The sequence below is a fragment of the Polypterus senegalus genome, chromosome 17, assembly GCF_016835505.1.
Source record: "Polypterus senegalus isolate Bchr_013 chromosome 17, ASM1683550v1, whole genome shotgun sequence".
Taxonomy (NCBI): domain Eukaryota; kingdom Metazoa; phylum Chordata; class Cladistia; order Polypteriformes; family Polypteridae; genus Polypterus; species Polypterus senegalus.
Window position 1 is genome coordinate 60,016,378 of NC_053170.1, and position 18,202 is coordinate 60,034,579.

The 18,202-nt window shown below is 36.8% G+C and overlaps 1 protein-coding gene across 2 annotated transcripts in view; it reads right to left on the reverse strand.

The window, feature by feature from the left end:
* The window catches only part of unc13d (unc-13 homolog D (C. elegans)), a 400,017-nt gene that overhangs the window by 142,600 nt on the left and 239,215 nt on the right, over window positions 1-18,202 (reverse strand). For both annotated transcript variants that reach the window (XM_039739768.1, XM_039739767.1), the window contains exons 14-15: window positions 7,357-7,447; window positions 2,490-2,546 (exon numbers count right to left, since the gene is read on the reverse strand). In XM_039739768.1, coding sequence (XP_039595702.1) covers window positions 2,490-2,546; window positions 7,357-7,447 — 148 coding nt within the window. The remainder of the gene's footprint in view (window positions 1-2,489; window positions 2,547-7,356; window positions 7,448-18,202) is intronic.

Sequence of the window (18,202 nt, forward strand, 5' to 3'; positions counted from 1 at the left end):
TCTCAAGATGCCAGTCTGCTTAGGATTCCAAGAATTAATAAAACAACAGTGGGAGGTTGAGCTTTTAGTTACAGGGCCCCTAAACTGTGGAATGGTCTGCCTGCTACTATAAGAGATGCCCCTTCAGTCTCAGCTTTTAAATCCCGGCTGAAGACTCACTACTTCAGTTTAGCATATCTTGACTAGAGCTGCTGATAAACTGTACAGACTGCATCTCTGTTGTTAGTCATTAGCATTAAAACATAAGTAACATGACAGTTATAATTGGATAATAACCTTCTTCTATTCTGTTTCTGTTCTCGGTACTCAAATGTGGCACTTGGTGCCATGGCCCACCTGCCAAGTTGTTTTGCCTGCCTAAGGTAAAGACATCTCTGATGGAGGATTGCAGGAATTATTGGGTAAAGGGGGCCTTTCATCAGATTGGCTGACCCAGCGCCTCAGCTGTGGAATGGACAATAGGGGAGGCAGCTTGATGGCAGAGGTCTCCAGGTCTCTGAACATATCCAAATCCATACATCTATCCATTATCTAACCCATTATATCCTAACTACAGGTTCATGGGGGTCCGCTGGAGCCAATTTCAGCCAACACAGGGTGCAAGGCAGGAAACAAACCTCGGGCAGGGCGCCAGCCCACCGTAGCAAATCCAAATCGTATTATGTAATATCATCTACTGTTGAATTCTCCCCTGTACTTGTAATATTTCTATTGTACTATTGTATTGTATTGTATTGTATTGAGGATTACTTGTGTTCTGTTCTGAGTATTGTATTGTATTGACCCTTTTTTTTGACACCCAATGCACGTGCAACCTACCTCTCTTTTAACTGCCTCTCCCAAGGTTTCTTACAGTTTTTTCCCTACAAGGGTTTTTTGGGAGTTTTGTCTTCTTAGAGAGTTTAGGCTGGTGGCTGTTAAAAGTCAGGGCCTGTTAAAGCCCATTGTGGCACTTGTGTGATTTTAGGCTATACAACAATAAATTGTGTTATATTGTATTGTACAATTCATTGTCTTGGAATCTAAGTGACACCCTCAGAGGCAATGAAACTCAGCAGTTGATATGCTCTCCAAACTGAAGTTGTGTAGTGTTACAACAGTTTAATACAATTATTCCATATTTTCCACATTTAATCTGTTCCTGAAATGGCTTCCAATAGCAGAAGCCTGTATTCCAATATTTTCTTTTGGAAAAATGACAATGCATTCTCAGCACAACCGACAACATCACTATTAATGATTAATTTAAGTATGCTGTTAAACATTCCTATAAAGGTACACGAAAGGTTAGGGTTAATATTAGATTAGATAAACTTTATTAATCCCAAGGGGAAATATTAAATATTTAAAACACAAATTACTTAGGATTTTATTAGCATTTAATGGATTCATCAGAGTGTATGTTTGTGTGCAGTATACAATGATAATACGCATTTCTGAATGTTAATTATATTTTCTTTCTACACTGGAATGAGCATGTGCTGTAATGTAAATAAAGTATGACTGCATATAACTCTTAGTAAAATAAAATAAACTAACAAAACAATTTTGTAATAATGATCGCTTTCTGACTGAATAGTTGAAGTGTAGTTATACTCTTCTCCATGATCTTTGTAGACATTATAATGGAACAAGCATAACAACACTTTTAAATAAGGGAAAGCACAATATGTTATCCACTGAACAGGTGACACACAACTATGGAGTATTCTACTTCCTCTTCCTAGATGTGTGGGCAACATAAACAGCAGTACTGAAAAACAAGCATAATTTGGCTTTCCAGTGGAGACGCATTCTTCTGTTAAATTGTGTCCATCCATGTGTCACAATACCTAGTACCCTTTTACAGCACTGATAATGCTGGATTTTGCTCCCTTGACACACTGGTTTATTTTCTAAAAGAATAGTCAATTCCCAAGTGACTATCATTTTCAGATTTGACATACACAATTGGCAAAGCCAATCTAATAGAATTCAGATATAATTTCTGGCGCTTATAGACTCACACCAGGTATCACTCCAGCCACTGAAGTACTATCATTGCCAGATATGTGTTTGCTTCATTCCTCACCACAAACATCAAAACGTTAGCTGACAACGCAACAGTTAGTAAAGACAAGCTCTCCTCAGAGATACAGCAAGATTAAGACAGAAAATATGATTAAGAAAAGACACAAGAACAAATACATTTTATACTATAAGCACTCCAGGAATTAAACTTTGGACTCATCACAAGCCAACAGAAGTAGAAGAATAATAAGTAATAAATTAGATTCATGTGTTTTCAGCTTCCTTTGAACAACAATTGAATTATCCTAAATTATGAAGACATGAAATCTGTCATATTAACATATGAAGATGTGTTATAATATTTATCCTTATTCTCTTTTAAGAGGCAATGTGTAGAAGAAAGAGCATGTAATTTTGAGATTAGGTAGGATTTTAGAGAAAAAATGCATCATCTTTTTATATCTGTGATTAATGCATACCTTCATCATTGGTTGGTGTAGTCCTTTCTTCATGCTGAACCATTCTTTAGTGCCTACCTGTCGCAAACATGACGCACAGTTGTAAAAAACAGTTTAGAAGGACATTCTTTAATTTTTTTAATGATCAAAAAAAACCCCTCCACACTATAAAATTAATTACAAAAAATCATCTCTAATCTATTATGTGTTAAACATTACAATCTTCCTTTTATTTCCTAGTTCATAACAAGTCATGATTACATATTTTGCATTAATTTCTCAGAAAATACATATTTGTTTATAATTACATTTAAATTACAGTTCAGTACTGAGTCAGAGAAACAAGATGAAGTTGTGAAGAAAAGTCAAGGTTGTGCGCTTCAATGGGATGATGCATTACCTTAAAAAGACAAACCCAGCAGCTCCTTGTATAACAGTTCAAACTCAGAGAACACACAGAGGTCTCCTCTGGAGGTAATTTGCAATATTGATTGTTAAATGCCACTCAGGCCATGAACTTTACACCCCCACAAGTTCATCACTTGATTAAGCTTTAAAATATGGACCCCTGCTACAAAGATCATCATTTTTAAGCTCTACAATAACAAATAAAAAAAAGATTCAACACGTTTCCAAACGCTGAAGTGTTTGGACATACCACTTACAAATACAGTAAAAGTAAACTAAAACACAAACGTTTTCTGTTAAATTACATCCATATCACTCCAATTCAGAATGGTGCTGAGGTGTCACACGCTGCACTTGGGTAACAATCCAATTCGGTGTGTGGTGGGTGTGGCAAAGGACTATCAGCGCATGCTCCCATCCCCCTCCTCATTCCAGTCTAAGCTCTCAGAGAGAGGATGGCACTGTGATCAGCACTAAATAAGAATACATTGAAAGGGACTCTACTGATGAAGTGTCCAGACTGAGGCATCAGCAAATGTATATTCACAGCTTACACTCTGAATTATCAGTAACAGCCAGGAAAGACTGGATGACAGCCATGAGAAATGTGGTGACAATTGAAGAGACAGTGACAGCTCAGAGAGACTGTGACCGGGGCAGAATGGGCTAGCAGCCCAATCTGTGTCCTTTGTGAGAAGGACTCCCAACAAAGCTACGATGAACCAAAAAAAAAAAACATACCCCCAGAGGCGCCTGAGAAATTGTGATGTTGAGCACCTCAGTTGGTTGGATAGAATGGCAGTAGACCCAGGGAACAGGCAAATGATTACGAGCAAGCTGTATGTGGCAAAGTCTGCATGGACAATCATGGCTTGAAGATTCACCAAGTGAGGATGTAGTGTCTTTGGAAACAGGACCAACCGAACACACAGGTGTCCAACCCGGTGAGATGCAGGTGTAGCCGGTCCCGGAGTCACCCCCTAGTGCCTGGAACCTCCAAGTATTGCAAACCAACCCTTCTAGCATCAAGACTAACACAAGGTGGATCAAATGACATGCAGCAAACATGACGATGCTGTGGGAACATTTTGATAACGATGTCGACAAAATTCCAGAGGCAACAGTGAAGGGAAAGGCTGATGGAAAGCTACAAGCCATGACCACCATTATTGTCGGCATAGTCACGGAGCAGTTCGTAGAGGAGGAGAAAAAAGGCTCTGGAACACCCTACATAAAAAAAAACATAAGAGCATTGAGCATCCACAACATCAGGCAGGAGATGAAGGTACTGAAGGTCCAGTACAAAGAAGCATAACAGAAGGAATAAATTGGCTTGGCCCAGTTGATGTACATCCTACTCAAGAAGATCAGGGTCCTCCAAGTGGCATCAGAGACGATGGCATGAAAGGGCCTGAAAACGTGAACCCCTTAAGGTTGATGAAGGAGCTGCTAGGCCAAAGTGCTTTGGGAAGCTGATCTGCTCACTGGAAGAAATAGATCAACATCTGTGGCGGATATACAGTGACCTGGAAAGACAGCAGGAATTGGAAGAGTGCAATATCCCCCTGAACCAGAAGTGCAGTTTGATTTATCAGAGCTGCAGCTGAAGGAGGTCATTAAGGTTGTCTGCAAAGCAAGGGCAAACTGTGCTCCAGGACTAAGTGGCAATTCATACAAATTGTATAAGAATTGTCCCAAACTCCTGTTAAGTCTGTGGAAAATTCTGTGGGTCTTCTGGAGAAGAGGAAAAATCCCAAATCAATGGAAAAGAGCTGAAGGGGTGTGGATCCTGAAGGAGGAAAATTCCATCCTGATAGACCAGGTGTCAAGGATTGACCATTTTTATGGATGGCAAAAATTGTACATATTTGAAATCTGTAACAAGGGAGCTCTTGTGTGCTCTTCATTCCCTATATGGTTTTCATGGACAGGATGTCAAGGAGCAGTTGAGGATGTAAGGGTATCCAGTTAGGGTGGCTAGAGGTAGCATCTTTTCTTTATGCAGATGATGTTGTCCTCTGACTGGGATCTTCAGCTTACACTTGAGTGATTTGCTGCCGAGTGTGAAGCAGCTAGGATGAGGATCAGCACCTCCAAGTCTGAGATAATGGTTCTTTCTTGGGAAAGAGTGGATTTCTCACTCCAGGTGATGGGGGAACAACTGCCCTTAGTGGAGGAGTTAATTATCTTAGGATTTTGTTCATGAGTGACAGAAAAACTAAAAGTGAGACTGATATGAGGATTTGTGTAGCATCAGCTGTTTTGTGGTCATTGTACTGGTTCATGGTGATGAAGCTCTCCTAACTATTCCCTCCATTTTTCTAAGAATAGTTTAATATATAAAAGGTATTCATCTCCTAAATTGCCATGTTTTATGAAAAAAACTTTTTTAGTAAATAGAATGCAAAAGGGTGTAATTTTCCAGTGTGGAGAAAATTTTGAGATACATTTTCTCCTACTACACCCATTAGAGGCGTCAAGTTTTAACTCAAATAATATTAGTTGAATGATGCAAAATAGACCCAGTAATAAGAAATATTTTTTCATAAAATTGTTTAGCTCATGTGTCCAAAAATTTTATATTTTGTTTTTTGTTACAATTTTGAGTCTTATTAATGTATAGAATATGATTTAGAATATGCATTTTCTAAATTTATTTTAATCAATTTGAGTTTTGCATAATTTTTCACACCACCATTTTGTATTTAATTTTTAATCATGGGCTCAGATATTTTTTAAAATGGCAATATTGCTATTGGTTAAAATGCTGATAGCAGTATTTTTATTTTCTGTCTTATTTTATCCTCTGGCAAAACATTTTTTCGCATAGATTAGCAATTGACGTAACCTTCTTCTTCATCTTTCGGCTGCTCCTGTTAGGAGTCACCACAGTGGATCATCTTCTTCCATATCTTTCTAGTAACTGAAGTAACCATGGTAATAAAATGTTTTATGAACCATTAATAATAATTTGCAAAACCAATCAAATGGTTAACTGAAATAGGGGATGGACCAGTCAAAAACAGCTCTGGGTTGGCATGAGCAAAAGTCTTTACTTGTGAGCAAATATTTTCAGCCATCTTACATCTATGTAATGTAATTATTCATTTTTAACAATCTGAAGATTTTATACATTACAGAATACAGTTCATCTCACTTATTGTAAGATGCACAGATTAGTAGTTGATATTGCTCATAACTAGAATTTAAAAAATTGCACAGGTAAAAACTTTTTCATAGCACATTGCATAAGAACTAAATTATTAATAACTATAGATAGACAGACAGACAAATAGATATCACTTTATTTTTCTGACGGGGGAAATTAGGCTTTTTAAAGAGGTTTAATAAAAAAATAAATGTTATAATAGACAAATACACACAAGAATTACTAAAAAAATAAAACTGTCACAGTCTCAGTGAAGCATTATAAAAGCACATTACCTTTGTAAAGGCAACCCAGTACAGTTTCATTCAAATGTTAATTTAAAATGGCTTCATATTACAGCTCTATATTCGAGTCAAAAAGCACAGATTCTGAATTTGCAAAAATGACTACCAGGCCGAAATACGTTTAATTTAAAACCCATTTAATTTTCCTTAAAATAATGTTTACCATTCAGTGTGTACTGTGGGCTTCCTTGTTCCTGTCTTGTGCAGAAAAAAAAATATGCTCGCTCAAAATCCCTAGCCTCACTTAAATGAAGTGCTCATACTTTATTTACATCGTAATTGAGCAAAGTTTGTCCCTGCAATATGAGTGTGAATTCTTTCATTTTCCTGAACTGTCAATAGCATTTGAAAATCAAATTTTTTCAACATACAAATTTAATAAGTAATTTATTGTGAAATTAGCATATACAGTACATATAACAATTCATGTATGTAGATGAAACATCCTAATCTCATTTATTGTCAATAGCCCTCCTAAAATATAACCACACATCACAGAAAGCATAACCCAGAGCTAACGGCAGAATCTTTAATGTTACTGCTCAGAAACTTCAAATCAGGTCTCACTGTTAAAAGATTTAAGCATGATGTATACAGTCATTGGTATTTCTTATTAGTTCTAATAGATTACCACATATTTTGCCATTGAGCTTTGATTTCAGCTTTAACTTTAGACAAGTAAAAAGGGGAGTATTAAAATGTGATATACAGTATTGCTGAACTGGATCATAATATCTGATAAATTAAAAAAAAGCAAAACAATATTGCATTGTGATGTAAATATGATTAATAATATCATATTGTGGTGTTACTGATTATTCCAAAACCAATGCCTTAGTGTTACTTTTTAAACCTAAGCTAAATAAAAAGTAACATCTATAAACATGAGTTAAAATGTAATTAGCTGAAACAGAGGAGAGAAAAATGAAATAGCACTATTCTTATGAAAAATAAATCCCTTGGTAGAAATCATCATATTATGCATTTGTTCAAAAAAAAAAAAAAAAAAAAAGAATTGCTAATGTACCTGAATAGCTTTGGTGATCTCTTCTTGAAAACTGAAGGTTTTAGGATTCAGTTCTTTAAATGCCTTCATTTTGCACATCTGTGAAAGTATTCTGTAAGAACAAAATTATGCTATCAGCAAATGATTTTATTATAAGCAACATAAGTATTCATAAAATAAAAAATACATATAAAATTACTTTTGTATCCATGTTTACTGTAATCCAGTGAATGCACATACTGTATATGAGAAAAAACGAATTGTGACATACTTATATATATATATTTTTTTTCCCCCAAAGTGTCTTCGAGTATGATCATCAGAGCTGGAGATGGCTGAGTGCAATTGTTGGAGATGCGACCTACTACCACTACAAACAACAGCAATTCACAACCCAATGGTGGAAGTCTGCGCCCCAGTGGTTAAGAAGCACTGCACAGGAAAAGCTGGTGCAGGACAAAGAAAGCACCTTACAACACACTAGCATCAACAGTGAAATATACACTCGCAAATGCAATAACAGCTGGTGTGCCCTATGTGTGTGCTGGATATCCTGGAAATGCAACACACTCTGACACCAGTATTAAAGGGGAAAAATTGTGACTTTGGTGAAAAAAGAGTATTTCCAAAGTAATTATGCCTGTAAAATATTAAAAAACAGTATTGTTACTGATACTGTATGTATTCTCCATTCCTTTGCATCCCTTCATCATTTTTTCTGTTGGTTCAAAAGCCATTTTCTACGTTCACCTATGTTGGTTGGATTCACCTTTTGCGACTTGTAAGAGGAACAATGTTCTCCCTGGTCGCAGGGATATCGAAAACATTTTAGCTACATTTCTTCTTCATTGATATGAAAGTACAAAGTCACTTTTACAAATATAAAATAGATATAATTTTATACTTAAGCCAACTTCATAGACCAATAGTATCATTTAAAAGTTTGCCAGCTTTCCTACATGATGTAACGGCTTAATATATGTTTGCAATAACGTATACTTTACTCTAGTCCATTAAATATTTTCTTTTTTATGAAAACCTAATTTTATAAATTTATGACGGTTGACAACAATGTTGACTAAGTATGGTGACTTCTCTCAGTACTGCACCTGTATCTAAATCTTGGCCTTGCTCAGGTCATATCTCAACCATTCTTCAGCCATGCTTGGCCACTCCTAAATTACTATATATGTAAACCCTTCTCAAGATGTGTGGTACATCCTGCTCAAGCATCTCTCTTTCATTTGGACAATACATTCCAGATCAAACCATTTATTTGGCTGAACAGAATTAATATATTATGATGGAATAGTTATATAGAATTTTCTAGACTAGCTTTGTAGCAATTACTCAATGTAATTGACTGATTGATCCAAAAATGAATCTAATAATATTGTCTTAATTAAATAATTGCTAGTTGCACCTCCTGCCTGCATATTATGATACTCTGTATAATTTTAGATTAGGCTGATAAAGGCCCCACTTTCTCCAGAAGAAGATCCCTCCAAATATCACACAAAGTCTATTCTGTGTGAAGTATTTCACTAGAAAAATGTGTTTCTTCACTATGTAAAACAGAGATGATCTTCCATAGCAGCACGATTTCCATATACAAACGTCTCAAGAGAAACTAACTATAGCACAGGACAAGTTGTTGGTACCATAAGTAACCCACTTACTATGCTGTCTGACAACTGTTGTTTCAGCAATGTGAAGCTGATTAACATAAGAAATGTCTGATCAGTATTGCCGCAAACGTTAAAGCCACTGTATTTCTTTGAATAACATAGTTGGACAGTTATCTTATCAAAAGGTCTTGACTATACATTGTTCTCCTCTCCTGCTAAATGAATTTTTGGCTGGAGGGGTCTGTCCATTTTTTACTTTGAAGATGACCCACATAAAGGTTTTCCAATGCTGTCTTTGTCCTACTGTCTATATAAACACAGGGAACATTAGTTTACAATTTGCATGAAGAAGGGGCCTGAGCTGCCTCGAAAGCTTGCATAGTATAATCTGTTCAGGTAGCCAATGAAAGGTGTCATTTTGCTTGACTTCTCTTTGGATAACACAATTTAATGGCCACAGATTTTCCAATTACTGACCACAAGTACGTTTTCAGGTTACTCCTGCTTTATGTATGTATGACAATTAACAAGGTCTTACTGAACAGACAGCAGCTCAACTCCCACCAAAACTATTTTAAACTAAACTGCTTCAGAATAACGGAGGAACATTAAAACTTTGTAGTGAGCACTCAGTATAATAACTAATTACAGTCAGTAAATTGTGATTGTTTAAAATCATCTTGTGCATTCAAAACAAAACTACAAGCAGTGATAAAATCCTATAAAAAATATATGACAACACAAAAAATAACTTTGTAAAGGCTTAATTTAATAGCCAGAACGTATTATCTTACGGTTTCACTGATATCATAATACATTAGCTGGCTCTGTCCTTTCTATTAAATTACAATTAAACTAGTATTTATGGTTTGAGGTGAATGTTACTTTTCTCCTTTCCCATTTGGCTTTCTCAAGACACAGGAAGAAATTTCAGCACAACATATACATGTTGAGCTGAAATAGTAAATGTTTAAATATGAAGATGGAAACAGGAAACAAGGGGAATTCAAAAAATGTTCACTATTCAGGCACTTCCCAATCAGAACAAAACACAAACCTGTACCACAGTGATATAAGTTGCCATTCCCTGCAGTGTGCTTTCAGATGGCATCATTTATACTTTACAAGCATTGTTTGGCCACTTCATTCTGAATATACTGCACGTAGCCATGCTAGTTCTCTTAGATTTAGGAAAATAACTTTGCAGCTGTGTAGTGTATGGACATATAGAAGCTTATTCCCGCAACGCAAAAGAAGAAATGTTACTACAATATTTTGCAGAAGAACTGTATTTTTTCTTATTTTATTGATTTTATTAAAATCAAATAACATTCCATACAAATAACTCAAGTTTTACAAAAAAGATTTGAAACAAATCAACCCCCACCCCTGAGAATGAGAGCTAGGCCAGCAGAGTAAAACTTAAAGAAAGCAAAAAGTAAATAGATAAATTAATAAATTAATAAAGATAAATGGAGTAAAACAGGGGAAATAACCTGCCCAATCATCTCCAGACAGAGGAGCAGCTTCAGCAACAGACTGCTGTCACTGTCCTGCTCCACTGACAGACTGAGGAGATCATAAATCCCCTACACTATGCGACTCTTCAATTCCACCCGGGGGGCTAAACGCTAACATTATTCAAAGTTATTGTCTGTTATACTTTCATTTTTATCACTCTTTAATTTAATATTGTTTTTTATCAGTATGCTGCTGCTGGAGTATGTGAATTTCCTCTTGGGATTAATAAAGTATCTCTATCTATCTATCTATCTATTGTCGTAGCTGGCAGAGGCTACGGAGGTGCGAGTGACTTCGACCAAAAGGGCATGAACACCTCAGAGGGGGTGCCAAAGGAGTAGGCCCCGTGGTGCGGGATCGGACTCGGGAGCCTCAGGAGAAAGATCCACTTTGGGGATGAGCTGCCCTCGGGCAGTGTCGCAGATTGCTGGGGGAGCAACCCAGCCGGGATGCCTCGGAGGAACGGAGGAAGGCTTATGCCTCCCTCAGACCACAAGAGGGGCGACTACCCTGGTTGCTTTGGTGGTCACAGGTGCAGGGCTTTGAAGCTCAACCCTGTAGGGGCCCGTGGTCACCGCCAGGGGGCGCCCCAATACCTTGGGGACCCTGGACCTCAGCACTTCCGCCACACCCGGAAGTGCTGGGAGGAAGAAGAGCAGGGACACCCGGAGTGCTTCCGGGGATGCAGCTAGCACTTCTGCCACACTGGGGCGTGTTGGTGGAAGATTGCCAGGAAACACCTGGAGCACATCCGGGTGATTATAAAAGGGGTCGCCTCCCTACATTCAGGGCTAGAGTCGGGTGGAAGAGGACAAGGTCTGGAGGAGAAAGAAGGAGGCGGCCTGAAGAAGAGGCATAGTGTGGTGTTGGCCAGGACTTTGGGGAAGTCTGTGGGTTGTGTGGCACGTAATATTTGTAAATATAGTTGTAAATAAACGTGTGGTGGTGAATTTACCATGTCTTCCTGTCTGTGTAGTGTGGGTTCTTTCCACACTATCTATCTAATTCTAAAATTTAATTGATTAGATCCTGACAGGTTTTGAAAAAGTTTTGTACAGATCCTCTAAGTGCAAATTAGATTTTTTCCAGTTTCAAATAGTATATGTTGTGATGTGAAATTTTGCATACAAGTAGATAAGTTGAATGTTTTTATTTGTAATTTAGGTGGTACTAGGGTGTTGTACCGTGTTAGCCATTATGAATGTAGAGAGAAGTCAAGCAAAATTACACATTTTATTGGCTAACTAAAAAGATTACAATATGCTAGCTTTGTGGTCTCTTTGAATGTTACGATAGGGTTGGGGGGTAGTGTGTTAACTAGAGACATTTGTAAGTAACTAACAAGTCTGTGTGCCACCTGAAACTACACATCACCATTTATCAGGTTGTATAGTTGCCAATATTCAAACGCATTTTGCATATTGTTATTATTTTTGAATATCACCAATAATTATTTAAATTGTAATTTAACTCCTGCTTGTCTTTTACTACACCTAATTGCCTGAGGTTATAAATGTAGAAGGGAAGGTGGGGAGAAGTTATATACTATAATACCTTATAAACAGTGGTAAGTTTATGAGATCTGAGGCATTCTGACAAAGGCTACATATTAATAATACAAAAGGGGAAAGTAGAGTAAAATATTACTCTGCCAAGACAAAACAGTATATAACATCAGTTACCTACTGACTTAGAATAGGAGAGTTAGGATTCTTCCAGTTGAGCAAGATAAGTATACGTGCCAATAGTGTAGTAAAGGCAATTACAGTTTGTTTCTCTTTCTCCACTTTAAGCCCATCTGGAAGAACACCAAACACAGTTGTTAATGGGTTAGGAGGGATTGTGACACCAAGGCTGTCTGAAAGGCACTTAAATATTTTAGTCCAGAATGATGTTAATTTGGTGCAGGCCCAAAACATGTGACCCAGTGAGGATGGAGCTTGACTGCAGCGTTCGCAGGTTGGATCTTGCACTGGAAACATTTTGGACAATTTTAAACAAGAGAGATGTGCTCAATATATAATTTTGAATTGAATAATTCTATGCTTTGCACATATGGAGCTCAAGTTAATTCTGTGCATTGCCTCCACTCCTTTTCTGATATGTTGAGTGAGAGATCCTTTTCCCACTGTCCTCTTGGATCTTTGAAAGGGAGGGACTGTAAAATGGTTTTATATATTGCAGAAATGCTGTATGAGTCCTTGAAACTGAGCAATATTTTTTCTAGCATAGAGGGAGGTGGGAGGTGAGGAAAATTGGGCAGGTTCTGTTTAACAAAGTTTCTAATTTGAAAGTAGTGAAAGAAATGTGTTGCTGGAAAATTGTGTAATTGTTCATAGGAATGCAAAGACATTGTCTATGTACAAATCTCTTAAGTGATTTAATTCTGAATGTTTTCCAGACCTTAAAAACTGCATATGTTTGAGAGGGTGGAAAAAGGTGGTTCTTATGCAGAGGTGCCACAGATAAAAGCTTCTCTACCTTAAAATGCTTCCTACATTAGTTCCATATTCTGAGTGTGTGAAGCACAATTGGGTTGTTAGTATATTGGCAATAACTTGTATTTATTGGGGTGCAAAGCAAAGCATATAAAGAAGTACTGCAGGATTTTATTTCTATTACGGACCAAGCCTGTGTCTGTTCATCTATTTGTGTCCAGGTTTTTATAGTTTGAAAGTTAGGTAGAGCCATGCCGCCTTCTGCCGTAGGTCTTTGTAGAGTTGCTCTTTGGATACGTGGATGTTTTGAACTCCAAATAAATGAGGGTATGGTTGAATCTAATTTCTTAAAAAAAGATTTATTGATGTATATTGGAATGTTCTGAAATAAAAAGAGAAGTGTATGAAGGATATTCATCTTAACATTGTTGATTGTTCCAGCTAAAGTGAGATGAAGGGTTGAACATCTATGCAAGTCTTGCTTAATTTTTTCCATACAGACGGCGAAATTTTGTTGACAAAGAGCTTTATGTTTACTTGTGATGTTTACCCCTAGGTATTCAAACTGATCTGCGATGATAAAAGGGAAAGTGTCCAGAAGAATTGTATTATTTTGCAATCAAATAACAACACGGCAGATATTTGTAGAACTGAAAACTAGACTCATGTCCCTAGTGTGTATGTGCATGTGCTGATGTGGGGGTCGATGAGAATGAGTTATTTATTGCTTGGACCAGAACAGAATTAAACTCCCTTTTTCTCCGGTTTACAGACTTTACGATTCACAGAACAAGTTTAATAAACATTGCTAGCTCTTAGGCAATCTGAGATGCAACTTATTTTCTACTATATCACTGTATTTTCATGGGATTATGGAAGTTACAAAAAAGTAATATAGTTCCACTCATCCCACGATAATATACTTGGAGCTGTAAGCAGGGCTAAATGAGAGAGAGCTCAGCTAATGTCACCAGTCAGCGCTATGCTTGCAGTGTTCAAAATTAGTATCTGCTCAGCAATGACAGGATGTTCTGTTAGCTCAGGCTGAAAACAATATGCTTCTCAATGCCTTTATAATCCAGGAATTATGGGTTTACTGCTGGCCACTGGTAGTTACCACAGTATAAATCTGAACACTTAAATGGCTTCTGTTGTGAGTCCATGGTAATACAAATTACGCAGACATCATGAATTGTAGAGTGGAGGTAAAATTTCTTATGAGTTTTGAAGGTTCTCTGGAGTCAGCCTTCTGTTCACTTGTTTCAAATGTTAATTTGTGCTACCTGTTTTACTAAAATGAACTCTTTAATGAATTCAGCCATGATCACTCTTCTCAAAGAAAGCTTTGCCTTCTACTACTTAAGTTAATGTTCTCATTTACACATGTAATCAGAGGTCAAGGTGCTGACAAAAATGCTTACTTAATATCTGCAATCAGTCTTTCATAGATTAATACTTGCCAAGCAGGGTTTTTGAGATCATGTCATACTTTTGATCAGGGTGGACAAACTACAGCCTACCGAACAGGTACAGTATGAACAACTCACAGGCTTCTCATAAAAATATCTACTGTTCCAGCCCTCATAAGGTGTTCTTAGCAAGATGATGCCACAATTGACTGATGTAAGCTTGATAAGTGGCCATGTGCTGCCATCCAAAAAATTATAAAATAAACCAAGCTTCTGCCAAATGAATAGGGACAATGTATAGCTTTGAAATGTATATATTTCAGCCGCTTGCTTGCCCTTGTGTTACATGTATGTTTTTAACAAATGTGAGGTGGGGCACATGACAGTTTGGATTTCATTTACAAAGGAATTTCAGGTGTGATTTTTAGCAAAGTTTCTTTGCTTGATATCTACAGATTGTACATTTCTCAGGATTTGTTTCCAAGGCTTTGCAAACATGTTGTGTGCATGACATCATTAACTGGGTGTACATAAAGGTGTGAGCAGGTCTATACACAAATTAAACTTACAAAAACAAGTATAAAGTGTACTAAGAGATAAAAAACTTTGTAATGAGCTAATTGTAGTGACGATCAGCTTCTTATTGGATATTAACAGTTTGGGCAGAAGCAAGCAATTTCATGTTTATGAAGATTACAATGTCATAGCAAATTACTTTACTTTAAAATCAGTCTCTTATTGGTGTTTGAACATTCCACCTAATAGTTTTAATTAAAAAAAAAGTCTCATAATTAAACCGTTTCATGGAGCAACAATTTTTTAAGTTGATATTGTTCATTAACACATCTGCTAGATTACCTGGGTTCATAGTCACACCTAGATTTTATACACAGTCAACTGTATGAGTTGTTATTGACAATTCAGCTGACCACAAAAAATGTCTGCCCACCCCTGCTTCAGAAAGTACTTAATACAGCCTTTTGATGTGGGGAAAGTATTCAGTTTGATAAATTGGGTCTTTCTCTAGCATGAATTGGAGAAAATAGGAAAGGCGATATATAAATAAAATGTATTAATATTATTACTTTTAAAATGGGGTTTGTTGTGGAGTTCATCAATATGGTTAGAACTCCTTATTCGTCCACTTCAGTCAACTTATTTACTAACTCTTATAAAGTGGATGTACAAGGTTTTACACAAAACAGTTTGGCTGTTGCATTTATGGTCAGGATGAGACTAGAAACAGTGTTCCTGAAGTTGTAAAATAGCATATCTAATCAATGCATCTTGTGTTACAACCTATTGGAATTTACTGCTTTATACACTAACTTGTTTTATGCTTTATTTGAGCAGCTGCCTTAATTGAGGCCTGCCTAAATTTCGTGCCTTCCGAGTTGCCTACTGTGATTAAATCGCTTGTGTTTGTGGATGAGGTTTATGTTGTAAAAGAAGTTCATTTGAGTTTGGGGAAAGAGAGAGGAGAGGACTTGTGTTTAACAGAGCAAGGTATGTAGAGTTAGGCAGTGATGGGTGGAGTGAAGCCTCACAAAAAACTGAAACATTTGAAGTAATCGAGTCAGAAATCATGTCTAAGCTTCAAAGCATTTGTCACTCACCTCTTTAGTGACATCTCCTGGCCATTTGCATTAATATTACACAAACTCATAATCAAGTTCAATGACGTCTGTTAAACTTACATTTTTTTGTTTCCCTGCTATGGATTGGAAGTGGTTTATTTGCAGCTTTCAGATTTCTAAACAAATGTAACTAATGATGACTGGTGGAAGGTACGTGCTATACAATCACGAGTGCTGCCTATTTTACAATGTATCATTATTATTACTTCTGTTATTAGTATTATTAGCCCTCATCTTTCTTAAGGGCAAATAATAAAAACATTCAATCAACCGTTGGTAAGGTTCCACAGCCCTAATGTTATAGGTTAAAAAAAATCATAAATTGAAAATGAATATTGTTATTTGCCCTCAAACTTTCTTTCTTTTGACTTATTTAAAACCAAGTAGATGGAAAATAAAGGTTTAACCCTCTACTTTGCCATTATATAGGCAAGCACATTTGAGAAAGATGAAATCCTCAGATTAACAGACATTATTATTCCATCAACTAATTACATATTTCAACTATTAATACTTTATAATGTTTTGTGGAGTTTGAAATTAAAAAGTTCAGTATGAGGAAAAAATGCCATCACAGTGAAACTTGTTACAAACGCTGATTGTGCTGTCCGTTGGCTCAACTGACTAAGGCAGTTGCTTTTCATATTCTGTGCATAGTGCAAACATGGGTTCAAGTAGGTTTAAAGAGTCACCTAAAATAAAAAAACAACCAGGAGTGATATTTTTATCACCTCAATTGACAAAATAATTTTGAGAAATACTGTGGAAGGGTTGCATAAGAGATCTGCTCTGGAATCATTCCCACTTAGAATCACCATCAAAATGCAATCACTAATAAATAAATAAAGAAGGCAGCTTTTATATTTATAATAATTCATCTTCTATTCATTACCACTTGACCACTATAAATCTAGCCACTGAAAAGGGTGATAACATAATAAAAACAGCGTCCACTGTAGTTGCCTTTGTGGTGAAAACAGAACTCGGCGATTCCTACGGAGGTCAGCATTAAATATCCACTTGAGTGCTGCGGCAACAAAGAGCAGAGTGATAAACATTTTTGGACATGCTTTCAAAAAAAGCACCTGACTTTACCAGCAACATCCCTCTCTTGTGAATACATTCTTCAAGGTGCGAATAGGCAATCACTCCAAAGTCGTCTTAGTCACAGCACAGTATAATAATAAAATATTTCTTTAAATAAAAATAATAGTTCTCCTCTGTGTACTATTTCCAACAAATCTTCCAATTACATATGAACAATCCTAGTCACAAACAAATTTACTGTGTAACCCCTCACCATTAACAATCAAAGTAAGAACAAATTCCACTTGATTAATTTAATATTCAATAATACAATCCCCTAAATCCATAATCATTAGCCATAACAGGAACTGATATTGTCAGTCAGATGTTTCATTTTGTTATAAACATGAAACAAGATGCACATTTACTTTTGATATATCTTTACAAATTAATGACAAGAGGCAAAGGAGGGATATTTATGAGAACACAGTAATATGGTAAGAGAGGTGTCATTACCGGTATTACTAAAGCTCTTCTTTGCAGCATTATCCATTCCACCAGTCTGCATCTGTAAGATGTATAATTTATAGTTTTGTTTCTTCAGAAAAAGTGTTGATTATGAAGCAGGAAATTGAAGGTGTGATGATGAATGTTATTCGTGCATATTCTCTGCAAGTTTGGTGTGCGATGGATGAGAAAGAAGATTTCTGGAGTGAGTTGGATGAAGTGGTGGAAAGTGTACCCAAGGGAGAGAGAGAGTGGTGATTAGAGTAGATTTCAATGCACATGTTAGTGAAGGAAACAGAGGGGATGAGGAGTAGGTGATGGGTAGGTACTGTATGGTGTCAAGGAGAGGAATGAAGTAGGTTACCTGGTAGTGGGATTTTGCAAAAACGATGGACATGGCTGTGGTGAATGCATATTTTCAGAAGGAGGAAAAACACAGGGTGATGTACAAGAATGGAGGAAGATGCACACAGGTGTATTATATCATATGCAGGAGGGTCAGTCTGTACAAGACTAGAGACTGCAAAGTGGTAGCAGGGGAAAACATAGTTAGGCAACAGATGATGGTGGTCCGTAGGATGACTATGGAGATCAAAAAGTGGAGGAGAGTAAGGTCAAAGCCAAGGAGCAAATGATGGAAGTTAAAAAAGGAAGACTGTAAGGTGGAGTTCAAGTAGGAGGTAAGACAGTCACTAGGTAGC